Below are 27,972 nucleotides of genomic sequence, written 5' to 3'. Positions count from 1 at the left end.
TTTCTTTTTCTTTCTTTGCTCATTTTTCCTTTCTCTGCAGTGGCAGCGAGAAGAAGAAGACGAAGAAGAAGAAGAAGAAGGAGCCACAACCATCGTCTCCTTCTTAAGAAAAAAGAGAAAATGCTGTAGGTAGACATCCTTCCCCTAGCACCTTCTACACGCTTCTTTCCATTTTCCTCCCTTCCATGAATTCTCGCCTCATTCCTAGGGTTTCCCTCCTCCCTTCCCCTCCGCTTTCCGCTCTCCACACCATCCCCGCCTTCTTTCCTTCCTTCTCCAAGTGAAAGCCTCCATGCCGTCCCATTTTCTGCGCAGCGCCCGTCGTCTTCCTCTTTTTCCTATCGCAGACTTGATCACAGATTGAGTGAGCTCCTCTTCATCCTTTCGAGGTGTTCAAAGTTCCCTCAATCATCAGCTACATACGGCGTTTTTTGAGATTCAGAGCTCGCCTCTAAGTGCGCGCGCGCGCGTCTTGATCTTGTAAAAGAGGCCTTGCAGAGCAGCGATCGCGCTTCATTCTGGACATTGCAGGCTTGCCCGTCTACAAAAGCCCCTCCGATGGGATCACAGTCTGTGCTTTCTGCTTCGGCGGGGGGCGCTTCGGGTCCGTCTCATTCCGCTTCCTTTAATTCGCTTACTCGGCAGCCTTCCATTTATTCTTTGACGCTGGAGGAGTTTCACAATGCTCTCAGCGATCCTGGGAAGGATTTTGGCAGTATGAACATGGAGGAGTTTTTGAAAAATGTGTGGACGGCCGAGGAGAGCCAGGCCATGGCTGCAGCAATGGCCAGTGCTGGCCCTTCCACCACAGGGAATCTTGGACGGCAGACAAGCTTGCAACGACAGAATAGTCTTGTGCTTCCTCGAACTTTGAGCAAGAAGACCGTCGAAGAGGTATGGAAAGATATTCAACGAAAACCTGAAGCAAGCGCCGTAGAGAAGCGGAATCAGCAACAAGTGCAGCAGCAGCAATATCAGCAGCAACAACAGCAGCAGCAGCAGCAGCAGCAACAACAACAACAACAGCAACAGCAGCAGCAGCAGCATCACCGACAAGCAACCATGGCTGAAATGACTCTTGAAGATTTCCTTGTACGAGCAGGTGTTGTCAGGGAAGAAACAAATGGCCCTGATTGCAATGGAGCTCTTCCATTATACACTTCCATGCCAGGAGGAGTTTCTGGAGGGGTTGTTAATTCTTTTCCACCTTCTCTTGATCTTCAAACAGACTGGATGAATTTTGCATCCCACCAACAGCATCATCAGTTGTTGCAACATGCCGAAGCTGCTGCTGCTCTAGAAGCAGCCAAGAGGGCGGTCCCCCAGCCACCATTGATGCTGCCATCTGGCAGTCCTATGTTTGACAGCCTGCCTGATGGTGCTGGATTGGGCCCAAGTAGTCTTGCATGTGGTCTAGCATTGTCACCTGGTGTTTCAGATTATTCTATGCACGGGAAAAAGAGAAGTGCAACTGATTCTGTGATAGAGAAAACAGTAGAGAGGCGGCAAAGGCGAATGATAAAAAATAGGGAGTCTGCTGCTAGATCCAGAGCCAGGAAACAGGTTTGTTTTGTCTGATGTTTGGGCTGTTATGAGTTGTATTGTATAAGTTGCTCTGTTTTCAAGCGTCTTATGTTGTCTGGCAGGCATATACATGTGAATTAGAAGCCGAAGTAACTCAGTTGAAGGAGGAGAATGCCAGACTTAAGCGATTGCAGGTCCTATTTTTTCTTGTGTCTGGTTATCACCGTCATAGCTTGCTGTGAACTCGTCAATTAAGGCTTTTGAGCGATGTCCAGTCAAAATCCTGTAATGGAAATTGATTGTTTAGCCAATTTTAAACCAGGATTTTAGCAAGGCCTAATTGGAGAGCACTTTTTTGAGGTGTATGCCATATTTGGTTTAAATTCCATCATCTTTCATTACGAGGTCTTTCCCCTCCTCATCTTCCATAATCTTCCATTATGAGGTTGTTCTCCTCTTCCTCCTCCTTCCTCCTCCTTTCTAACTGAATGATGAATGCCAATATTCTGTGCTTGGATGAAGGACTTTGTTTGGGCTAGTAGTCCTTCTTGCAGATGCCCTAGATTGGTGATGGATCTTGTTTGATAAGGATTACATTTGTGTGTAGATGAATGTAAAGAAGCTAAATGAACATTGCGGACTGAAGGTTAGCAAGGATACAAGGGAAGGAGAGAAGCGGCAGGAAGGGAGGGAGAGAGTGAAGGAAGGATGGAGGTTTCATGATGCCTCAAATGTGCATGGGACAAAAGCACAACATCAAGCTTACAATCTACTTAGGGTGTGCCTATTGGCATTTTGAGAGAGAGAGAGAGAGAGAGAGAGAGAGAGAGAGAGAGAGAGAGAGGTGTGGGGGGGGGGGGGAGAGGTTTCACGATGCCTCAAATGTGCACGGGAAAAAAAACACATCATCAATCAAGTGTACAATCTACTTAGGTTGTGCTTAATGGCATTGAGGGATGGAGGTGTTCTTCTCATCATCTTATAATGACTCCAATGCTTATGGACATGTGCACAAACGTGTACAAAGGAAGGATGGGACGGAATGACTTCCTTGCCTCAAAAGGTTTATCAATATCAAAAGCAATGCATAATCAAGACTACATTTTACTTGGGGTGTGCCTAACACTTAAAAAAAACTTGGCCATCTATTATGATGGTGTCAGTAAGAGTATGATTGCGATGATTGTGTTTTAGAGAACTCCCCATTGTCTACTCTACATATTGATAAATTGTCCATTTTCTTACTTTTTGTAGCTTTAACCTTGGCTAATTTTGTTTTTTCTTTAGATTGCATTAGATTGAGCTCATAGTATGAAGGATTGTATGCTTGTACAACACATGAAGAGAGAGAGAGGGAGCATAGCCACAATTGAGGTAAAAACTTGAAGAGAATTTGAACTTGAGATTAGGGATTAGCAAAGAATGTGAAGTAGCTTTAACCTTGGTTAGTTCTCCTTTCTCCTTAGGTTACGCTAGGTCGAGCTCATCCTATGATGCATTGGATGCTTGTGCAAACAGAAGTGGGAGGGAGTGAGCATAGCCACAACTAAGAAAGTTTAAGAAAACTCTGAACTTGACATTGGGGATTAACAAAAAACATGAATATGTCCATTGTCACATACTGGCATGTGATAAGTAAGTGTGTGTGTGTAATGTAGGTTGTTTGAAATCATATTTGAAGTTGAGTTTGTTGCATATGTTGTTCAACAACTAATCTTAGGATCTTCATTAAACCATCATTATTTGAGATGAGGCAATTGCTATAGGAGTGCATGTTTTCGGACTGCATAGGTCTCTGACTTTCGCATTATAGGACACGACTCCATATGAGGCTTTCTTTGGGAAGAACCTAAGAAGCCTTTTGTGTCCCTTTCATATCTTTGGGTGCAATGCTTATGTCCATGTGGATAAGAAAAAGTGAGACAACAAACTTTACGTGAAGTTGAAGAAGCTTATCTTTGTTGGTTACAACACGACCATGAAGGGCTATAGGCTCTACAACCCATCGAAACAAAAGATTGATGTGAGCTAGGATGTTATCTTTGATGAGGCTACAGTCTCAAAAACCCATTGATGGTTTTTCTTGTGCAAAGGGTTCTTCATCATTGAGTCTTGATTGACTCCCCTCCCATCATTAGCTTCACCTCTTCCTTCTCGATTACCTATTGGCACCCCTTCTTTGTCTTCGGCCCCTCCCCTCCATCCCCTCCTTTTCCCCCCTTCTACTCCTCTTTTACTTGTGAGGGCTTCTCCTTTATCGAGTGTTTCTACCCCTTCCCCATTGCCTTAGGTGTCTTCTAGGAGCCTGAGTCAATTGAGAAGGAGCCCTCTTTCTCAGTGGAGGGGGATGTATCTTTCCCTAGTGAGGGGGAGTCCCATTCTACCCCTTCCCCATTGCCTTAGGTGTCTTCTAGGAGCTTGAATCAGTTGAGAAGGAGCCCTCTTTCTCAGTTGAGGGGGATGTATCTTTTCCTAGTGAGGGGGAGTCCCATTCTTAGATAGATGCATTAGAGGTATTGGAGGCCTCTCAGTCTTACTTGTAGTAGGATGAGCCTACCGCCATTCCTCGATGGTATCGACATTATCATGGAAGATGTAGGTGTTACTCACTTTCTTGTGACCCCTTTAGGCCCACGTAGATCAGGCAAGATACGGACCTAGCAAGATAGTTGAGTTTGTGTGAACCATGCTATTATGTCTTAGATCCTTTAGGATCATGAGCCTATTACAATTGATTAGGCTCTTTCCCAATATATTTGAAAGTGTGCTATGCATGAAGAGCTTGATTCTATCGAGGGAAATTAGACTTGGGAGTTGGATTCACATCCATGGAAGTAGAAGGTGATTGGTATGAAGTGGATCTTAAAATCGAATAACGCTTGGCTGATGGATCTCGGGACAAGCACAAAGCTAGGCTTGTTGCTGAGGGATTTGCACAAAGGACAAGGTTGGATTATTCAGAGAATTTTGTACCACACGTTCGATGTCTATTATTGGAGCTACCTTGGCTCTTTCAGCCCATCATTGTTGGTCTCTCTTTTAGATGGATATCAAATTTGCCTTTTTGAATGGCGTCATAGAGGTGAAGATTTATGTTTCACGGCCTCCTGGTTTTCTTGTGTGGGAGGAGGATCATGCCTACAAATTGCAGAGGGTTTCTGTGGCTTGAAGCAAGCTCCTAGGGCTTGGTACCAGAGGATCGATCGATTCTTCTTATAGAGTGCCTTCCATTGATCAGATCATGACCCCAACCTTTATTACAAGGTTGTGGTGGGTGATAGGTGTGTTTTAGTCATCTTGTATGTGGATGACTTTATTATCATAGGGAGATCTTGTGGCAAGAGCTCAACATGATAGACCTTGGGATCCTTCACTTCTTCCTTGGTTCACAGATCTATCAAATGGCATAGGGCATCTTCATCTTCCACCATAGGTACAACTTTGAGCTTCTTTTAGGGTTTGGTATGGCCGAGCATCGGCCGATTTTGTGTCTATCGATCCTGAGTCTAAGTTGGGTATTGTAACCCACGAAAATAAGCTGCTTGGACTTTGGGTGATGTTTGTTGTCTCTTTTCTTCTTGCTTGCATGGACATAAGCATTGCACCCAAGGATGCGAAAGTGGAACGTAGAAGGCTTCTCCCCAAAGAAAGCCTTATATGGAGTCGTGTCTTGTAATGCAGACGTCAGAGACTTGTTGGCGATATGCACCATTGTATCACCACTACCTCACCCCCTAAAGAGAGCAAGGTAGACTCAAATGCTCTAGCATCGATTGGGCCATCTCAAGCATGGTTTGATTGGTGCACTCTACCATATCTTCTTTGATGGTGAGTTTGAAGGGAAATACTCCTCTTGAATGCTTTGATTCTTGCAAAACCTAAGAAAAATGTCAGGCAAAACTCGTCGCCATGGTTAGATCATACACCTTGAATCTTGAAAGGTGTTTGCGAACACCTTCCACTTGCAAAAGTTGGAGTACACCTCACTCTTGTAATCCAAGAAGTACAGCCACACTTGTTGAAATTATCAACAATCAAGCTTTCCCAAGGGAGGCTGTGTCCATAGGTCTATGTAAGTTTGTGCGAACCAACTCCACTGGTAAATTAGCACTTTGAGAGGCAACCTATCGATGAGGTTGCTTATGTTGCTTGCCCCCTAAGAAGCTAGGGTACAAGGTGTGGATAGGAGGAAAAATTGGGAGACCCTTCACTAACTTGTTCCAAGAAGTCGATCCACACATAAGTCTGTCAGGACCAACTCTAGTGGTATAGTAGTGCTCCAAGAGGCCACATGTGGATGAGGTTCCCTATGCTGCTTGCCCCAATGAGAAGCTAGGGCACAAGATGTGAATATGAGGAAAACCTGGGAGACCCTCCACAAACTTCTTCCAAGAAGCCTTTTGTATAGTGTTGAAGTTTAGGTGCCCATAATGGGCATGCCAAAGGAGTCCAAGCTCATGAGAAGTCCACATAGGAAGGGTAGTGAGCTTATAAAGTTTACCCTCCTCAGTACTTGTCCAAACAATAGAACATGTAGAAGAATCCTCAACAATCACATCATCTTGGGCAAAGACCACACAAGTATTTAGTTGTTCAATCGTAGATAGAAAGAAGGTTAAATCCAAATTTGGAACATAAAGGACTTTGGCCACTAAGGCTTGACAATTGGGCAAAAGGGGAAGGGTCACCACTCTATGCATTGGCACGGAAGAATCATCACCGATGGGTATTGAAGTTTGAATCCTCATTGGAATGAAGATCTTGAAGCCAATCTTGTCGGCTAGTCATATGGGAAGTGGCCCTAGTATCAATGAACCATGGCTTCTCCTTAGTGGAGGAAGCAAGAGCAGGCAGTAATTGTTGTAGTGTGACCCCAAGAGGTTGGGTGTTAGTTGAAATGAGGGTGCTAGGTGTTAAGTAGGCAGTAGTAGTTGTCGAAAAGGTTGGACAGCCATGTGCTGATGAGGGTTGATGGTTCGAATGGAACAAGATTCTAAGTGATTGAGCACACTGTCTATTTATAGATGAGGAGCCAATGAAATTGTGGGAGTTCGCTAATGGGACATAGAAACCCTTTTTAGCGTTGAGGTTTGAGTTTTGGAGCTGTTCAAATGAGATAATTAAGGTTAATGTGGACTGTTCCCTTTTTAGCTTAATAGAGACACATCAACCTGCTGCATTATTTACATCTTCTTCAGCTAGGCAACCAATTCCAGCACCCCCACTTGTTGGTTTTTTACCATCAGATCTTTCTAGAGCTGTTTGGGGCCATTCAACAGCCCGTTGCCCTCAGACAGTTGCATTTGCTACTGTTCCAAGCTGCCCGACACCTCCAAGGACCTTCTCCAACTGTTACCCCTGATTATAGGGTTGTGTTTGTTGCTAGAGTTTACATCACAACAGTTGTCATTTGTGTTTTCATGCTAGGTAGGCCACCTTGCTCTTGGCTACTGCTGTTCCAGGCTGCCCAACACCCCCAACACTCCAGCCATTACTCGGATCCGAGCCTTGTGTTTGCTATTAGAGATTACATCACACCAGCTGCCATTTGTTGTTTCATGCCAGGTAGGTTGCCTTTTTGCCACCCAATCTCTTCCAACTGATTTGGTTAGTTGATATTATCATCAGCTCAGCTATGCGCATGTTTCCAATAGTTTGGGCTGACACATTGCTACTACCAATTGTTGTTGTGCCTTGGGATTTGTTCGGATGACACACTAATGACTCTATTAGCCATGGCTTGATGCACTATGTTTGCCCTTAGCATGGTTAGAACCTTAATCATAGTAGTTGTATGTGTGTAGTCGTCTTTAGATGCCTCATGAAGTTTGTCTCATGAAGTGTAGTTATGTAGGTAGTTTTCAGGTGTGACTTGAAGAGGTATCTATGGTGATGTCTCTGACTCCTCTTCCAACTCACTTTATCTTGTGTGCCACCAAGACATGAAGTTTTGAGGTCCATTGTATATTGCCTAGTATACAGTTTGATTCATACATTCGTTTGTTCATCAATGTGAGTTCTTTTCAATCTTTGCCATCACCTTTCACCTTGTTTGTCATACACTTTGAGTTCTCTATATTTATTCAAACATTTTTTTACATGGTATTAGAGCAAGTTAATACTAAAAGATATCTAATCCTTGATTTGAAAGCTTGACAAGGAAGGAAAGTGAGAACGTAAAAGAGAAGAAGGCCTCATCGACTATCATCAAATTAGTCTCCTCAAATATATTCCAATTACAAAGATGTATTCAATTCAATTTGATGAATACATTGAAGTCTTAGATTGGAGGTAAGAGAGATGTCGTTAAGTAATCAACATACCTCAGAGCTCATCTACTATACTACTTCGTATAGCATACCATTTTGATGATCCCATCTGTAACTTGGAGGAAGGTTCAAAATAGCATGCATATGACGTTGATCAGTATTGAGAACTCCCAGTCCAAGAAGGACACATTTACATGGGATACATAATGTATTTTAATCCTAACCCATTAGGATCTTTAAAAGGTAAACAAGTTCCATTTTCTAGTCGTCGTCAGGACGTGTATTTTTAGTGCTTAGCTTTGACATTATTAAGTTGTGCACATTTGAGGTGCACATGTGTAGTGCTAGTTACTTTTGGGCATGGTGACAATCCCAAGCCTAATAAATACAACGAGTTTTCATAGCAAAAGTTGTAATAAGTTATGTTGGATGGATATATGTGGTTGCTTGGTGTTAGTTTGAGCCTAGGTATCAAATGTGTTGTAAGGCCAATGATGATGCAACAAACTTTGTAGAACATGGGAAAAGGTAAGAAATCAGCATGCATTGATCTTCTTTGATCTTGGTGTACAATCGAATTTCTCTCTACAGATATGGCTACCTCTCTAGACATTAGAGAGGACGAGATGGGTTCCATGGGTTAGAGTTTGCATAGCATGCAAGGGGCATGTAGAGGTTGTCACACCCATCATTGGGAACATAGTAGCTAGGAGTTTCAAAAACTACAAGGTAGGAAACAAGTTTCCAACAATGTTAATTTTTAGGAAATGTCTAAAAAACGTTCTTACCTACAATATGGGTTATAGATTACATATACATGAAATACTCAAATAAGTAATTCTACCTATCCATTATCTATATGATCAATGATCAAATTGTATACTAAAAGCATGAAAACAATATCAAACCTTCAAGAAAATAGGCGTTATTGACCATTTGTAAATCACATTTCAGTTTATAATTGTTGACATCCTTATCAAGGATTGTCAGCATAATATTTAAAAGGAAACATTAAATGCCATTTTAAAGCAAGGATAAAAGTAGCAAACATGAATAAAACCATAGAAGTAACAAAGTGTCAAACAAGTCCAAAACCTCATGAACCTTGTCAAACATTCAATACAAAAATGGATAATGGAAACTACTACAAGTCAATCCTAAGTCTTAGAGAATCTATCATGAGTCATGACTCATCTTGAATGTCCTTCTCACTATCCTTGATCTCCTCATCCTCCTCTCCTTGTCACACTTGTTGCTAGAGTTGGAGCTCTTAAGTAGATTGTCATCAATAGCTACAACAACACTCGTGCAAGCTGCATTACGAGTATGAGGAGTTGTATCTTATAGCTCAAAGAGGCATTATAAGCTTCTCATGAGTTTGTGGAGTGTAAATCGTTCATGGATTGTTTGGAAGGGTTGTAACCTATCACAATTCATGAATCCCAAGGTTTTAGGTGGAAGCCATGATTGCAATGGAGAAAATGCTACTTTTTGGCCCTTTCAAAGGAAAAAAGGTGCTTTCATGATATGGTATACCTTTTTGGGCCAAAACATCACTTTCGAGCCACTAATCTTTTTTTGATGTATAAGAAATGCCTCCAAAAGGTAAGGAACCGTTTCTTACCCATTTTGTACGTTTCCTACCTTAGGAAATGTGTTTTCATGCAACTATGATTGGGAAGCTTCGCTCACACACTCAAAAAGTTATGTGGGGATATAGAAAAGCTCTTTATAGTTCCATTGGGGGGTTCATGATTTATTGTTTGGAATGCCTTGGTGTCATCACGTATGTATAGTGATTAACACCCATGACAATGTTGTAAATGTTCAATATAAGAGCCAAAGCACATCCATTGGATGTAAAATTGAAGGGGGAGTCTATCTTGGTTCTATTGGTTTTTGCCATTTCAAAAGTAATAAAAAGTCATCTTTTAGCATACTTGGATTTTGCAAAGGATAAAGATGATAATGACAATGTTGGAAATGTATCCAAGTTGGATAAGGATTACATTGCATTTTTGAAAATGTACGCTGATTGCTTTTCTTAATCACTCGAGGACACCTCCTCTTGAAAGGCGAGAGCATCATGCCATAGATTTTATCCTTGGAAGTATCTCTTCCAATAAGCCACCATACAAGGCAAAGAGCCCAATAGAAAGAGATTATGAGTAAGGGTAATGAGTTGTTAGAAAAGGGGCTGATTCACCCCAATTCATCTCCTCATGACTATTCTTTAGTGCTATTTGTGTAAGAGAAGGATGAAGCAAGGTGTACGTGTATTGGTTATCGTGCATTGAATAAGATTATGATCAAGAATTGATTTCCAACTCCTAGGATCAATGATATCATGGATTGATTGCATGGATCGATCGTTTTCAGCCGCATAGAATTGAAAAGTAAATACCATTAGATACGTATTAGGCATGAGGATGTGCCTATGTTACAAGGGCATGTATTTTTGAAACCTCATTTAACATGTGGATTAATTTTTAATCACATGATTAAGTAAATGTTGCACATGTGAGGTGCAACTGGGGTTAGAGCAAATTTACAAGCCCGGGACTCTAGAAAATCATGGGATGTCAAAGGCAAAAGTTGCTATAAGCTATGTTGCACAAGTACTTGGTAGTATCTGGTGTCAATTGTTGGCCTAGGTCATTCATTTGGCCATAAGTGTTAGTTGGTGACACTAGAGATGTGACGTTTAATGGTATCTAAGGTCGATCTAATGGTCAAAAATGGCACAAAGAGACTCGGGAGTGGAAGATACCTAGCCAATTTAATTATTGGCTAGTTAGATTATTTTATTGGGCATTGAAATAATTATTAGATTAATTATCAATAATTAAAGGCTGAAAATTAATATTTAATGATGTATAATGTTAGAAAAACCAATTGGGAAGGCTGCCACTTGGTAAACTTGCCTATACAGGCTGGTAAAAGGTTGAAGAAGAGGAAAAAAGAGATCATTCTTGTTGTAGCAAATGTGGGAGAGTTGTGAGCAGCCGTGGCCAGCTTATTTTCAGCCATTGCAGCCAGCCATGAGTGAGTTTTGAGAAGGCGATTGTAGTTTCGGACCCTCCATAGCCGGGCGATTGCATCCAGGTACAAGGTGATAGCTGATTTGGATATCTCAGTTGTAGGTGACAACATTTAATGCTGTTGTGGCAGGGCAATAGTTGCATTTGATTGATTTTCAATCATTCTTCGTGACAAAACTGTGAATTTTCTCTCTCTACAGCTTTCTCTCTCATCTCCCAACCATTTCACAGCCTTGCTTCGAAGATCTCAGTAGCAGCCTCAAGAAGCGTGCTAGAAATTGGAAGCTCCAAGACTTGGATTTTTTCAAAGTTGAAGGTGAATTTCAGCTAAATTCAGGGGGAGAACTAGCCAACCATTGAATTTGGGGCATTTCCATCATCTATGAAGTGGGTGAAGGCCAATTAAGTGCCCAAATCAAGGGGCAAAGCAGATTGAAGACTTGTTGGTCACTTTGGACAGCAAGGGGATTTTAGATTGCGAAGAGGATTGGGAGAATCCCATTGTAAATCAACTTCTTCAATAAAGCTAAAGAAATATCGAAAGGGGCGCCAATTTTAGGGCCAATCGGGTATGCATTGTCCAAGATCAGTAGGTAAATTTGTATTTTCAGATTTGCATTTATTGTTTGCTGTTGTAATTAAGTTGTAACCAAGGATTTACCATGGAAGGAAGGTTGGCTTCATGGTTCCATTATTGGGATATCATCAAATCCTTTGAATCGGTGGGCCGTGGTACTTGATTGCAACTTGGGACTATTGCATTATCGCTGAAATTGTTCTCAGCAGTGAATTACAGCAAGCATGTCTTCACATGCTGATACGGGATGAAGTGGAGAGGATGCATTACTCCTTGGTCAATCATGTGGTGAAGGGGGAAATGCAACGACTGATGTTGGGCATGGTTCTCAGCATGGACAGCATGCTGAAAATGTGGGAAATGACCCAAGTGTTGGCACTTCAATGCATAAAGTGGTTGATGACCAGCAAGGGGCTGAAGAATTTGATGATAGCTTCGAGGATCGAATCCGTACAACATCAAATCTTTTTGCCGAATTGGCAAAGGATCCCCAGTTTACTTGATTCTTGAATGCCCCAAAGGATAGCAAAGGCAAAGAGAAGAAGACACCTTTTACAGCTTCAGGACAGCCACAAGAATCGAAGGATTTGCCTAAGCCTACTTTAGAAGAGCCCAAAATGACTGATGAGCACAAACAGTTGGTATCCGTGGGGCAACAAGTGCAAATGCATGGCCAACTTGGTAGTGCCAATCCACGGGAACATGGTCAGCAAGGCAATTATGCACATGCAAGCATGGGACAACAAGGATACTTTTGTGGTGGTACCATTTTTCATGCTATGATTGGACATGCACTCCATATGGGAATGTATGGTACAAATCCCTATGGTATGCAGCAGCCAATGCATGGCTCACAACACCCAATGTATCCGGGTAATGCAAGTGGAATGCCTAATCCCATGTATGGCAGCATAGGCATCATGCGTGGGGCACAAAGCGGGTCATATGGATATGTATCGGCACCCCCAGGGATTGTTGGAGCACAAGGATTTGGTACTGGGCATGTAGGTGCTTCAGATAGTATTGGTTTTTATGCAAATACAACCAATGCATTCTTTTTGCAATAGCCTATTTATGATAACTTGACTCCTATAGGTCCTCCGAAGGACTATGATGAAGGTGGTAAAAGCATGAAGTTTGAGCCTTTCAGTGGTACACAAGATAGGCTGAAAGCACTTGTTTTTATTCAGCAGTTTGATGCAGTCTATTTTGGAGGCAACTTCACAGAGGCATCTAAGATACGCAAGGCAGCCATATTTTTGAAGGGAAATTCATTGGAGTGGTGGTCTACACTTCTTATTCAAGGGAAGTCACCTACCACTTGGGTCTAGTTCAAGCAAATGTTTGCTTCAAATTTGTTGACAAGTACCTTTGAAGTAGACATTATGATAGTTTGGAAGCAATCGAATTCAAAAGACTGCAAGAACTTGGATTAGTATAATAAGAAGTTTTGGGATGCATTGCTGCCAGTTACTTCTTATCGCAAAGTACCTCGCCATGAGTAGGTAGAGAAGTATATTTGTGGTTTGCCAAAGGGTATTCGGGATTTTTGCATTAAGTCCATTGTTTCCAGCATGTCTCAGCTTATAGAAACTGCTACTACAGAGCCAACACATTACTGCGTGGAAAGGATGCAGGATTCCACAATGATGATGCCAAGTCACATGTCAAAGAGGCAAAGGCTGAGAAAAAGGGTAAATCTGAAAATAAAGCTGAAAATCAGGACAGATCTGAAAATAGGGCTGGAAAGAGGAACAAATTGCAGAGAAAGAGTGGGAAAGGTGATGCACGATGTAGGGAGTTGATGGCTGCAAATAAATGCTATATTTGTGAACAAGAAGGGCATATGGCACGCAGTTGTCCTAATAAACAGCAAGCTGAAAAGGATGAATCAAGGGAAAGAAAGGCAAAACCATTACTGGTTTAGTGCTTGATGTAGTGGCTGATCAGCCTAATCAAGATATAATTGAACTTTGCAGGACATGGGGCAAAATCAGAGATCAACATGCATTGATTTTTCTTGATCTAGGGGCACGGTCAAATTTCATCTCTCTTGATATGCCCGTTTAGGCATCAAAAGGATGAGATCGGGCCCATGGGTGAGATTGGTATGACATGCAAGGGACATGTAGAGCTGGTCACTCCTATCATTGGAAAGCTTTGTTTGCACATTCAAAGTTATGTGGACAACGAAGAGTTCTTTATTGCTCCATTGGAAGGATGTGATGTTTTGCTTGGTATGCCTTGGTGTCATCGTGTGTATGCAGTGATTGATACTCATGATAAGATTGTGACCCTCTTCCATAGAGACAAAGTTCATACTTTGGGTGTAAAATTGAAAGGGGAATCTCCCCGTGTTGTATTTGCTTTTGCTATTTTCAAAGTAATGGAAAATCATATTTCAACTTACTTAGTGGAGAGGATCAGTGATGCATGTTATAGGCTAAAATTGCCTCCACATTGGCAGATACACAATGCTTTTCATGGAGATTGTCAGAGTGAAGTAATGCGAAAGCGAATGACCATGACAAAGAGTGAACAGAGAGAGAAGATAGGGAGAGAGAGACAATGAAACGTAGAAAATCTGCAGTGAAGAATGCTGTATAAGGATGTAGAATTATACACTGGTGCAAAGAGAATATCTGCGTATATCCTTGCCTTGAGGAACCCGACCTCTGTTAGCTGTGAGTGCTATCTCCGTCCAACAGGCTGAAATTTGTCGGATACAAGTGAGGAAGTTTGTTGGAAACTCAACCTTAAAAAGGTTGAAAAGAATGCTTGAAAAATGCCCAAAATAGGCAGGTCGGCTGCATTTAATGCAAACTACAGTCGGGAGACAGTCCGACTGCTGTCGCGTGGCAAACTGCCAGGTGGCATTGCTGGCGTGGCAGGAGATGACTCTCAACACCCCCTTTGAGATCCTAGACAAGGCAGCAGACTGAGGGATCTGGAATGATGATGAAGTAAAGTCTGGGGAAGTGCCTTCGTAAACAAGTTTGCAAGATTGTTTTCAGTCTTATAGTATGCCACATCAATGGTCGCATCCAGAAGCTTCTCCTTGATGAAGTGATATTGAATCTCTATGTGCTTGGTCTAGGCATGGAACACGGGATTCTGTGCCAAGGCAATGCAACTCTCATTGTTGCACCGCAAGCTAGTAGGATGAGTTTGGGGGCAGCCAAGCTTCTCCAATAACTGTCGAAGCCGCACAACCTTACATGTGGTAGAAGAAAAGCCCCATACTCTACCTTAGACGAAGATAGGGCTACCGTGGGCTGCTTCTTGGTACTCTAAGAGATAGCACCAACACCCAAGGTAAAATAATAACTTGTAGTAGACCGCCTATGATCCACATTGCTAGCCCAATCTAAAGCACTCCAGCCTGCAAGAACAAGATCAGAAGCACCTGAACCTGTTGGATAATGAATCTCGAAGTCGGAGATCTCTCTCAGATACCGTAGTATCCTCTAAGCAGCCTGTCAATGCACCTGCTGAGGCGCACTCATGAACCCAGCTAAGAGACCGATAACAAAACATAGATCAACTCGTGTGTTGAGGAGCCAAATGAGCCAATTAGCTGACGGTAGCAAGTAGCATCCGCCAAAGGAGAATTTGCATGTGAAGTGGCCTTTCAGTTCGGATCCATAGGAGTAGAAATGGGCCGACAATCCTCCATCTCAAAAGTCACCAAGAGCTCCTGTACATATCTTTGTTGAGAGATGAAAATTCCCCTTTGAGATTGATAAATCTCATGGCCCAAAAAGAAATGGAAAAGTCCTAAATCCATCATCTCGAACTTTTGGTGTAGGGTTGCCTTCATTTCTTCAACCTTCTGGGTATGAACACCTGCAATAATCAAGTCATCAACATACAAAACAAACAACACACGACCGCCCTTGGAAGTGTGCACATAAAGCTGCGGATTGGCCCTAGAATGTTGATATCCCAACTTGGTTTGGAGAAACGAGTTGATCTTCTCGTTCCAAGCACGTGGAGCTTGCTTTAGGCCATACAAGGCCTTCTTTAACCTATAAACCTGCCCATATGAGGAACCAAAACCAAGAGGTTGCTCTACATATATCTCCTCCTTTAAATCACCATTCAACAAGGCCGACTTGACATCCAACTGAAAAACAGGCCATCTCCTATGACCAGCCAAGGCAAGAACATCACGAATAGTTGCCATGTGAGTTGTAGGGGCAAAAGTATCATGGAAGTCAACACTTGGGCGTTGTGCAAAACCCTTAGCAATAAGGCGAGCCTTGTGCTTGTCCAAAGAGTCATCACTATGGTACTTGGTCTTGAAGACCCATTTGACACTAATCACTTTTTTATGAGAGGGATGGGGAACAAGGAACCGCGTGCCATTTCGCTCAATAGCCTTCAACTTGGCTTCCATCGCCTTCCGCCAATGATCAGACTGTAAAGCCTCCTTGACTGATGTAGGCTCTCTATCCTGCATAACATGGGACATCAAATAGTAGCTAGAGCAAACAAGCTTGTAGAATGTGCTTGGTGTCTCTGTGACCTCTGTGGTCCACCATCCTGCGGTTCCTACTCCTTGGGGACCCCCTTGATCCTTGATCAAGGAGCGTGCCACGGGCCCAACGAGGAGGAGGCTGGATCTCTCCTCGGATCTCTCCTCATCAATGCTCCCCATCTACTGAAGACTTTGGTACATCCACCGGCAGGATCTCCACTGGGGTGGCTGGTGGAAGAGAAGACTCGGAATTTGAAGAAGAATCTCCATCGCGAGGCTCTAGCTTCAAAGACACTGTCTCGGGAGCCCAACTCTCCCCTGGATCTCCAAGTACGTGTTGCTTCTCACCCTCCTCTGTGGCCAGAACTTCCATGAACCGCACATCTCGGCTCGTATAGACATCCCACTTTACGGCATCATACAAGCGATAACCTTGGGACTAGGAGCTGTAGCCAACAAAGATGTGTCGTCGGGAAGCTGCCTCAAACTTGTCACATTGCCTCTTCAGGATGTGCTCATAGGCGTCATACCCAAAGATCCTAAAATAAGAGACATCAGGCTTAGTCCCAGAGTAAGCCTCAAAAGGTGTCATTTTGTCAATGATTGAAGTGGGAGATCGATTTAGGATGTGGATTGCTGTAGCCACTACCTCAGCCCACAGAAATTGAGGTGTCTATCGGTGCTCCATCATGGTGCGCGCCATCTCGATCACACTTTGATTCTTCTGCTCCAAAATGCGATTCTCTTGAGGAGTGTTGGTTGGTATTTGCAAACTCTTGGTGAATTTCCCTATCTGCACAAAAATGAGCAAACTCATTAGAAACAACTTCACCTCCCTTGTCTGATCGCAAGGTCTTCAATCGCCGGCCCGATCGGTTCTCCTCGAAGAGAAGCCAATCCTTGAAGTGGGAGAAAACCCTCCGACTTCAGCGTCAAGAAGTAGGCCCATGTCATCTTGTTGTAGTCATCTACGATCAACATGAAGTATAAGCTTCCCTTCAGGGACTCATTCCTCATCGGGCCACAAAGATCTGTAGAAACATAGGTGAAGTAGACAACCTCAAAGCTTTGTTGGGAATCGCATCCCTATGTTGCTTCCCACGAATGCAGGAGACACATGGCTGCTGGCACACCACTATGTCCAGCAAACCTCAAACAAGTGATCCGCGCAATGCCTTCCAAAGGTACTCATAATTTAGGTGACCAAATTGAGCATGCCATAGCTCGGACTATGTCTGAGAGGAAAGAAGAAGAGAGGTAAGAGCGAAAGAAGACTTCAACTTATAGATGCCATTCTCCTCATACCTTGAAGAGAGAACCTTCCTCGATCCATGATCAAGAACTCGAACATCATCACTGTCAAACTCCGTCAAGAGACCAAGAGAACAAATCTTATGGACGAAAGCAAATGGTACCCTGAACCTGGCACATGCAACACCTGGGAAGTGTGGGTATCACCACGTCCATTTGGAATCAGCTGCATCTCAGCCCGTGCTGCAATAGACACAAAAGAGCTATCTCCTGTGAGAATTTGTCCACGCGAGGGTCGCAAATGGGCAACACCAACTATCGAAGGAGTCATGTGCCGTGAGGCACCATTGTCCACAATCCACTCTCAAGCCTTGGGAGCTGTTATCGCAGCATCAGAAGTCTTCAATGTAGAGTCCTTAATGACCTTGTGGCGGCAACTGGGACAATAGAGTGATCTCCATGTCTTCGGAGGAAATGGGCTTCCTCGCATTTTTAACCTCCATTTGAAGAAGCTGTCGAAGCTTGTTGATGTGTTCCTAAAGCGAAGAAGACTTATTCACGAACAAGATCCGTATTTGCACCTCCACAGAAACCCTCTTCATAAGGGTCATCTGGTTGTATATCTAGTCAAGTTCTAGCCATATCTCCTGAGCTACTGTCAGGTGCTCTATATGGGCTATCACGGCTGTTGTACAAGACAGAAAAAGAAAAGAACGAATCGTGGCATTCAATTTGTCCCAATGAGATTGGGCCTTGGTCGACTTCTCACGAGCACTTGAAGAGAGTTTGGACTCATCTCTCACCGAGGGCCGGTTGATCTCCTTCATCACAAGCTCCACCAAATCATAAGACTCCAATATGGCCAACATCATCACACGCCATATGCGGTAATTGTCACCATCGAGCTTTTGATTTGATGGAAGAGTCGATAAGACATGCACCTTCCGATCCACGATTGCCTGGAACTCCACGTCGCCTGGAACTCCACGTCAGTCTTTGTAGACATCTTCACCTGCAATACCTGCACAAACACAAAAGAAACCCCCTCTGATTGTGAAAACGCAGCTTGCTAGGGCTCTTGTCTCCGTGTCCCGAACATTCTTCAGCCACCGGAGGCGATAAAAAGGTAAAATCTGCTCTGGAAGGCCAAAAACACAGCCTTCATCTTTCTCTAACAGTAGAAAGCCAGCAGCAGCTTCAACAAATCTTTTCTTTTCTCGCATGCCCATGCTCGCCTCAGTCTTGTTTTAATGCGTAGCCCACCTGCTCGCGCTTGAATGCTGAAAACGCAGCCTTGTGTCGTGCTGAAAACTCCTCTTCAGTGAGATCCACCCTAGGTCAGTCCTTCAATGCTTTGATACCATCTCAGAGTGGAGCAATGCGGAAGCGAATGACCATGACAAAGAGTGAACAGAGAGAGAAGAGAGAGAGAGAGAAAGAGATAGTGAAACATAGAAAATTTGTAGTGAAGAATGCTGTATAAGGATGCAAAATTATACACGGGTGCAGAGAGAATATCTGCGTACGTCTCCACCTTGAGGACCTCGATCTCCATCAGCCCCGAGTGTGTTCTCCGTCACTAGCAAGCTGAAATCTGTTAGATACAACTGAAGAAGTCTGCTGGAAACTCAGCCTTAAAAAAGTTGAAAAGAATGCTTGAAAAATGCCCAAAATAGGCAGCTCAATTGCATTTAATGCAGACTGCAATCGGCGGACAGTTCGACTACTGCCACGTGGCAAACTGCCATGTGGCATTGCTGACTTGGTAGGAGATGACTCTCAACAGAGATGTGCCAGAGGATGTATTTGCTGAAATTCAGCGGAGGTTGAAGAGCTTGATGAAATACTGGTGCCAGAGCAGATTTTGGCGCACAAAGAGAGGAAGATGAAGGGCAAGGGTTCCAGAAGGTACTTGGTGAAGTTTCTGAATTATTCACCAATGGATGCGAAATGGATGGAGGATGACTTGGCAGACTATCCTCAGTTGTTGCGGCATTACCTTGATGCTTTCCAATTAGAGCGGACTTTAGTTCAGGCTCAATCAGGTTCAGCAGAAACAGAGGTCCAAAGTATTACGCGATGCTTGTGAGGGAGCTAGCGCCTCTGCTCCTCAGTAATGGACAGCTCTAGAAGTAGTGGATCTTGAATGTATTCAACATGCATCTAGTGTACGGTAGGTGAACAATATGTTTGCCAGGAGATTACTATTCAGTGTACTAGTCATTATGTTTGGTATGTAGATTGGTATGGTTTTCATTGCAGCTCTAAAACTGTACATTTGCATCCGTTATGTTCGGTGTGTAATGAGTTATGCCTGGTATGGCATTGGTTATGCTTGGTGTAGCTGAAACCAGCCTTCCTTCTTGGAATGGGTGGTAATAACCTGATTTAAGAGTTAATTACATCAATAAATAAATGCACATAAAATGAAATACACACTTTACCATAACATTCTTGGACACACTCCCTGTTGGCCCCAAAACTGGCGCCCCTTGCGGTATTTCTTTAGCTTTCATTCAATTGGAAGGAGTACAGCTTGAGATTCTTCAATCTCCTCCTACTAACCAATTGCTCTTGTTGTCATAAATGACCAGCAAGCCTTTTGGGTCATTTGCCCTTTGATTCACCCAGGACTTCTCCTCCAATTTGACCCTTGGCTGGCCAAATGTTGCTCCAAATCAATTCGGGATGGGTTGGCAATTGAAATCCCTTGATAATCTTCAATTATCATCTGTTGATTTCAGTCCCTTGAGCCTTCATTCTCTAGCACGGATCCTAAGTATTATAAACGACTGAAAAGATGAAGAGAACGGGAGAGAATTCAGTCCGATATTCAAAGGGCACGAGATCTTTTTTTCTCCCAGCCTTGCCTAGTTATTGCTAGCAACTCTCATCGTAATCCGATTGCCAGCCGTCACTTGTTGGCGAGTCCTACTATTCCTGGACTCTCTTTAATTCTAGGCTCTCCTAAACCCCGTTCGGGCGCCCAAGGCCCCTGGACGGTCATCCCTCGTGCCTGTTTCTCGTAATTTACCTTATTAATATAACATTTCCTTCCCCTTAAGAATCGGTTTCGTCCTCAAAAACAATACTTGGAAGGTCTAACTGTAAATTGGGAAACCTTTTCCTTAGGGTACTTACTTGCTCCCATGTTGAGCTTTCTTCTGAACAATCTTTTCACTTGACCAAGCATTCTTGATAAATTGTATTCCTTGTTCGTCTGTTACGAACATTTAATATTCTTTCTGGTTCATGTGGGATAGATTGGTCATCTAATAGCTCCTTAATGTTATCATTTAAGATTAAATTATCCAAATCACCCAGCTTTTTCCTTAACTTACTCACATGAAAAACTGGATGTATTTTACTACCAGTAGGTAGTTGGGAGCTTGTAAGCCTTTTCTCCCACCTTTTTAAGTATTGTGAAAGGACCACAATACCTGGGTGAAAGCTTTGGACATTGTCCCGTTTTCATGGTTTTAGTTTGTTCAGGCACTTTAAGATAAACCAATTCTCCTTCTTCAAAGGAGACATCTCTTCGAATGTTATAAACGACTGAAAAGATGAAGAGAACGGGAGAGAATTCAGTCCGACATTCAAATGGCACGAGATCTTTTTTCCTCCCAGCCTTGCCTAGTTATTGCTAGCAACTCTCATCGTAATCCGATTGCTAGCCGTCACTTGTTGGTGAGTCCTACTATTCCTGGACTCTCTTTAATTCTAGGCTCCCCTAAACCCCGTTCGGGCGCCCAAGGCCCCCGGACGGTCATCCCTCGTGCCTGTTTCCCGTAATTTACCTTATTAATATAACACTAAGGTGGCTGCCAAACCCTAATTTCTACTGTAAATTAGGGTTTATTGCAGAAATTACAGATCAGCCCACAAAAAATGGCTGAAATCTCCTCCGAATGGCTAAGAATTGCTGAGCATAGCCTGAGCATAGGCTGAAGGAGATGTGAGAATGCTGTAGAGAGAGAAAATTCTGAGATTTGTCGCAAAGAATTGATCAAAATCAACTGTTACCCTGCTGTACCAGCCCCAAACGGATGCACCAACAATAATAGGAACATCAGAGACTATGATCTTCAGGAGAAAGTGCATCAGCAGCAATTGTTAGCTTCCCAAGGTTAAGAATATGCAATGTCCATCACCAAAATGGTCTCCAATGGCTGGAAAATGGCCCCAAAAGCTGGCAGCAACAGTCCAACACCTCTTCCCAACAGCTCCAAAATGAAAAAACGAGATTTTCCTCTCCCTTCAGCCCTATTTAGCCTTTCCCCCACTTGCATGGGAAAATTTTACCAAGTGGCAATTTTCTTAATCCATTTTCAACAATTTTCAGCCATTTAATTAATTTTCAGAATTAATTAATTCTGAAAATTAATTCAGCCCTTAATCCATGCCTAGAAAATTGACCTTGCCTATCCAAAAATTGATTGGTTAGGCCATTTGCAACCCAAAGTGGTCCCATGTATTAATTGACCCTTGGACAAGCATTAATCCATTAATTAATGCCTAGTCCTTAGTGTCACCACTGACACTTAATGACCAATTAATGGTCCTAGGAGCAAACTGACACCAAAATTCATCTAGAATCTAACAAGTGTAACTTGTTATAACTTCTGCCTTTGATACCCATTTTTTTCACAGGGTCCTTCGGCCTTCAACTGTGAAAAAGTAGCTTGCACTTTACATGTGCAGCACATGTGTATTTTTTAATTGCACATTTGATTAATCCTTTAATCAAATGTCAATTAAACATAAGCAAAGCATTAAATTTTCACGTCCTCGTGACAGTAGCACCAATTAATGATCATCAAGGGCTGATTATTGAATGTTGGTTTTCAACGTATGATCATTAATATTCAATGGTATTTAGCTGGTTTTGTGGACATCAACATATCTTATGATGCCATTGATGTTTCAGTCATAGTTTACGCTTGGTTTTCGCTATACTATGGTTTGGTTTTGCTAGATGAGTTGAGCTCATGAGAAATGGACATGTCACATGATAATCTTGCAATGTTTTTTGAGATTCTTTATGAGTTTTATATTATGTTGGCTGGTAATTTTCAGCATATGTTGGGCATATGGAATGGTTGAACAACAGTGCGCAATGTTGTGTTGACTATGATGCCTATGGAAATTCTAGTGTAGTACTTTGCTTTTGATGCATTTGGTAGTGCAATTGAGGATGATTGCAAGGATTTCAAGGGGGAGGGATGTGATGAGGACATGCATTTTTGAAACCTCACTTAACATATGGATTAATTTTTAATCACATAATTAAGTAAATATTGCACATGTGAGGTGCAACTGGGGTCAGAGTAAATTTACAAGCTCGAGACTCAGAGAAAATCATGAGATGTCAAAGGCAAAATTTGCTATAAGTTATGTTGCACAGATACTTGGTGGTATCTGGTCTCAATTGTTGGCCTAGGTCATTCATTTGGCCATAAGTGTCAGTTGGTGACACTAGAGATGTGGTGTTTAATGGTACCTAACGTCGATTTAATGGTCAAAGATGGCACAGAGAGACTCGGGAGTGGAGGATGCCTAGCCAATTTAATTATTGATTAGTTAGATTATTTTTTTGGACATCAAAATAATTAATGAGATTAATTATCAGTAATTAAAGACTGAAAATTACTATTTAATGATGGATAATGTTGGAAAAATCAATTGGGAAGGCTGCCACTTGGTAAACTTGCCCATACAGGTTGGTAAAAGGTTGAAGAAGAGGAAAAACGAGATCATTCTTGTTGTAGCACATGTAGGAGAGTTGTGAGCAGCCGTGGCCAACCTATTTTCAGCAGCCAGCCATGAGCGAGTTTTGAGGAAGCGATTGTATTTTCGGACCCTCCATAGTCGGGCGATTGCATCCAAGTACAAGGTGACAAATGATTTGGATATCTCAGTTGTAGGTGATAACATTTAATGCTGTTGTGGCAGGGCAGTAGTTGCATTTGATTGATTTTCAATCATTCTTTGTGACAAAACTCTGAATTTTCTCTCTCTATAACTTTCTCTCTCATCTCCCAACCATTTATCTCTAAAGATCTCAGCATTTGGACCTTTGGAGGTTGAGAAATTGCAAATTTCTTTGTTGTAAACCTTAATTTCCAGCAAATTAGGGTTTAGCAGCAGCCTTGAAAAGCGTGTCGAAAATTGGAAGCTCCAAGACTTTGATTTAGGAAGCCTAGTTTGAGCCTATGTCCATTTTTTGTATATCCTTGTTCTTTAATTTCTTGTTATGTTGTTTGGGCTAACAAATGCTTTTGCTACTATCAATCGAATGATAGAAAAAATTTGTAGATCTTATATAGCTTTTGTGGGCATATTTTTTGATGGCATGATTGTACGACCAAAGAATAAAGAGGTGCATAGGAAGCACTTGGATATAGTGTTTAATAAGCTGCGTAAGCATCAACTAGTGGTAAGTGACAAGAAAGGTGGGTTCTTTTTGCAAGAGATTCACTTTTGGGGACACATTGTGTCATGGGGACATGAAAATTTGAGATGCTTTAATCTTGTTGATAGCATTTTATTAAATTATTAATCAAATGTGCAAGGTTGTTGAGCACATGTGATGCTCATGGTAGTTATTTCATGGTAACAGGCCAAGGATCCCAAGGACGTGGTGGGTGTCAAAGGCAAAAGTTGTGATAAGTTATGATGATTGGGTTTTGTTGGTCAGTTGGTGTCAATTTTGACCTTGGGATAGTTATTTGGCCAATAAGTGTCTATGGTGACACTAGGGACTAGCATTAATCGATTAATGCTAGTCTAAGGGTCAACAAAGGGTGGGGACTACTCTAGGTTGCAAATGGCCTAGTCAATTTAATTATGGATGAGCACATTTAATTTTGGGTTGGCAAGAAGGGTTGAAATTAATTTTTAGGATTATTTAATTTTGAAAATTAATTAAATGGTTGGATAATGCTGAAGAATAGGTCTAGAAGGCTGCCACTCGTAAAAAATGACCATGCAAATTGAGACAACATTTTTGGGGGTTGGGTTTTAGTCATTCAATTAGTTTACCGCTTGGGGGGGGGAGAGAGAGAGAGAGATGTTGGTCCATTTTTCGATCAGAGAACAACAATTTACTGCAGAAGATAGCCATCTGGGGTCCTTAGTAGTTAGGGGACAGCAAGGAGTCATCTTCTAGGGGCTGTCAATAACATTGCTGATCAGGTGACAACATTTTGGAGATGTTTGGTAGTAGATGACTGCATTAAATGTAGGTTGGAGCATGCAGTAGGCAGAATTTAGGGTTTTCTTGTGAAGGTTTTCTTAGCGAAGAAAATTAGATTCCTTTCATCTTGGCTTTTTCTCACCTTCTCCAACCCATTCTTAGGAGATCTTAGCATTTCTCAACCATTTTAAGCAGATCTCAGCCAAATTTGGTGGACAGCAGAGATCTCTCTGATGTAAACCCTAATTTTCTGCAGAAATTAGGGTTTGACAGCCACCTCGGGACCCGTGCCAATTGGTAAAGGCATTGTACACTAAATTCAACACTTGAAATTTGTGTAATTGTTAGGGAATTCAAATGCCAGCTCATTCATTCTAATTTGGGGCAACATTTGACTAGTTGGAGGTTCCATTTATGCAATTCTTGGGTGAAAATCAAGGGGCAATTGACCCAAATTAATTGCTGATTGTTGCTACAGCAAAAGGGGCTTTTGGATCAGCAAAGGAGATTGTAAATCTCAGCTTGCACTCATTCCATTAGCAATCAAGTGAAAGAAATACTAAAAGAGGTCCCAGTTTTTTGGCCTATAGGGTGTCTAGTGTTCGAGATTATTAAGGTAATTTGTACATTTAAGTTATGTTTATTTGCTGATTGCTGTAATTAAGTGCTTAATTAGGGAATTACCACCATTTCCAAGGAGGAAGGCTGGTTTCATGGCTGAGATTTGCGGCCTTTGTGTGATACGCATATACCAAAGCACTGCACACGTGCTACAACAGCATTATCTTGCGGTTTATGTGACATTGGGTTGAGAATTTTTATCAAATTTGAAAAATTGTAGTCGAAATTGGGAGTTTTCAGCATTTAGTAGTTGCATTTAATGTTGGGCACGCATCCCAAGTTATATGCAGTTGTACAGCACTGAATTGCTGTAAATTGCAGATTGGGTGTTATTTATGCAGTTTGGGCATGCTTTTTAGGAAGATTGACAATTTTGACAGTTTTGTACTTGCTTTAGTATCCCGTGTTGGGGTTTTGGTACTCAGCTAAGTACACTTCACACTTCAGTTTGTAAGTGTTTGGCTGCCCAGTATGTGCATAATTTGCAGCAAGTCAAATCATGGTACTCCGGATTAGAGCAACATTTTGGGAGTCCTCACTTAGGAGGACAAGCTAGACCGCACCAACTATCCTCTATGGAGTTTTATGGTGCACAGTCTACTCATTGCCAAGGATCCTTGGAATAATGTCACAGGTGACTTACCAAGCCTGGGTGAGCTTGCACGTTTGTTTTTTGTTTTTTGTTGGTTTCGTGGGTGGAGTTGAACTCCTATACAGGGCTCTTATTGCATTATTACCTCGGGTTCATTCTTTGAGGTGTTCACTACTATATATTTCACTCTTCTTTAGAAAAAAAGACTAGTTCATCTTTCAGATGATGAAAATTTTCCACAAGTAGAGTTATTCAAGTAAATCCAAGCTCTGATTAATTTGGAGTGGCTTGTAAGAATGGAGCTTCATTGGTGTGGCAGGCAGCAAGGAACGAAGTCCTTAACTTGCAGTGATGAATCAGATCTCATTAAGGAGAAATTTTCTTACCAGTGAGTAAATTAAGAAAAGTATTAAATTCTAGATAGTTTTTGTAATGCAGGTGAGCTTCAGCAGTTCTGGGCCTTGATTTTATATTTGCATGAAATTTTGCATTTTATTTTTACCTTGGTGCCTTCATGTATGATTCATATTGAATTGTAATTTTGATTCTTCAGGTTCTGGAAAGTCGATTTTCTGAAACACAGCAAGCAGAACAAAAATCACAGACCAGGGAGCTGCAAAAAGCACAATCGTGGTGAGCATATCTCCATCCTATGGATGTGTTACTCACTCAAGCTTACCTCAGGAATGAAGATGCAATGTGTAAAGGAGTTCACTGATACTCGAATTCACTAGGACAGGGCTTCTAAGAGTAGCCAGATGTGCTTGACAAATGTAAGTTTACAATGTAAAGCAGATACAATCGTTTAGAGCAGCAGCATTTTAAAGCTCTAACCTTGTTGAACTGTTGTACATGGAATCAAAGTCATAAGGAGAGTAAACACTTGTCAGGTGTGGTTAGTTGTGGGTTGCTTTGACTTAATCAGAGGTGTCTTCAACCTTGTTGGCATCTCAGTTTTGCTCCCAAAAAGGTTAGGATTTTGAGGATCCCAATCATGTGTCACTACAATCTAGAGTCCAGTGCTGGTGGAATATATTTTTGGCCTGCCACAGCAGGTCTTAGCAAGGAATTTTCAATGGCAGAGAGTATTCACTTGTCTTAACTCAAATGTCAGTTTTCTTTTTCAAGAAAGAGTAAATCTAAAAATTTTATGAGCCTAGAAAAGCTAAAAGGTCCTTTGCAAGGCAACTTTCCACTCCTGTTGTCTTAGAAAATAAAGCAATTAGGTGAGAAGTGTGGGACAGCATAGATTTATGATCACTTTTCGTCTACGTATTTCGGGGATCTATTTTAAAAACAGCTTTTACAGTCTACAGATTTTTTGATTGATCATTTGATCATAACTTTGAATTGCTACATTCAACGACACGCTTTTTTGTGGATACGTTCTGATTATTTGTCTGGGTGCACACTGCAGTATTCCTGCTCTGTGCGCCAAGGAAAATTTGTTGCACTCAGCCAGCCCAAATGCCAACTCTGTAATGCAACTCCTAGTGAACACACAATTGTTTTATGTGTTGGACAAGCTAAACTTTTTTTTTTTTCATTTGCATTGCAGTAGACAGACGAGAGACTGCCATTATTTTCCATCGCTAACAACTTATGCCATTCTCCAACCTGTGGGCTGTATGGTCTGCTGTATTTGCCCTGTGTGGTAGTGGTGTGTGTTGCTTGAACAAGTGCAATATTATTTGCCTATGTGATAGTGCTGTATGTGTTGCTTGAACAGGTGCAATATATTATTTGATGTTCATCGAGTGACACACTTAAAGGTGTCACACTCCAGGACAGATTTTACGTTTGGAGCAGCTAATCTTTTGAGGCCTTTGTTCTAGAAGTACAAAGAATGAGTCATGCTCAGGTATTGTCATGTGGCACCCGATTGGTAATGTTTTCATGGGGAACTCGATAGAAGTGCAAAGAATGAGTCATGCTCAGGTATTATCAATGGGGGACTGGATTGAAAATATCTTCCTGACGTCTTAATTTGTATAAATATATATTCTTCGTGCTAGAAAATGAAAGCGCAACCACCTGGCAGGAAGTTGGTACAAGGTTATTTGTGAACATTTAAGTTTGTGCAAGGTTTAATGTCCACCTTCTTATGCTTTTGAAGGCTATAAAGTTATCTTTTGCTGAAACTTCTAGAGCGGCTCTGTATTTGCAGCTCATTTGTTGTAAAAGCAAATATTGTTAAAAGGCAGTGAGAAGCTGTTGAAGTGTTAGCATGGCTCCATATTTGTAGCTTACTTGCTTTAGAAGCAACTTTTGCTGCAGGAGTGAAAAGCTGTGTATGGACAAAAATATTATATGAATCTATATCATATCTAATTCTCTTGAGAAGCAAGAGGTTGCAATGGTAATTGTCTTTCCCCACTCCCCACATTGATTAAATTGGTATTAGTAATGTGGGTGTTTAGGC

General features: G+C 41.9%; 1 protein-coding gene across 3 annotated transcripts; it reads left to right on the top strand.

The window, feature by feature from the left end:
- On the top strand, nt 1-27,898 carry LOC148027456 (ABSCISIC ACID-INSENSITIVE 5-like protein 2). 3 transcript variants are annotated; one of them, XM_087689151.1, is made up of 4 exons: nt 1-1,563; nt 1,647-1,718; nt 25,870-25,938; nt 26,104-27,273. In XM_087689151.1, exons 1-3 carry the CDS (start codon nt 559-561, stop codon nt 25,900-25,902), a joined length of 1,110 nt encoding a protein of 369 aa, XP_087545277.1. In that variant the 5' UTR covers nt 1-558; the 3' UTR covers nt 25,903-25,938; nt 26,104-27,273. The 3 variants fall into 3 exon arrangements, 2 of the variants coding, with proteins under 2 accessions (XP_087545277.1, XP_087545276.1); XM_087689150.1 differs by lacking the exon at nt 25,870-25,938 and adding an exon at nt 27,280-27,897 and having other exon boundaries at nt 2-1,563; nt 26,104-26,183; XR_015692598.1 differs by lacking the exon at nt 25,870-25,938 and adding an exon at nt 27,280-27,898 and having other exon boundaries at nt 5-1,563; nt 26,104-26,323.
- The last annotated feature ends 74 nt before the right edge of the window (nt 27,899-27,972 follow it).

The sequence above is a fragment of the Lygodium microphyllum genome, chromosome 12 (assembly GCF_053477565.2).
Source record: "Lygodium microphyllum isolate KBCC chromosome 12, Lygodium_microphyllum_v1.1.10, whole genome shotgun sequence".
In the NCBI taxonomy this organism is placed as follows: domain Eukaryota; kingdom Viridiplantae; phylum Streptophyta; class Polypodiopsida; order Schizaeales; family Lygodiaceae; genus Lygodium; species Lygodium microphyllum.
Note: the sequence above shows the minus strand (reverse complement) of the source record. Positions and strands in the feature narration are given on the sequence as shown.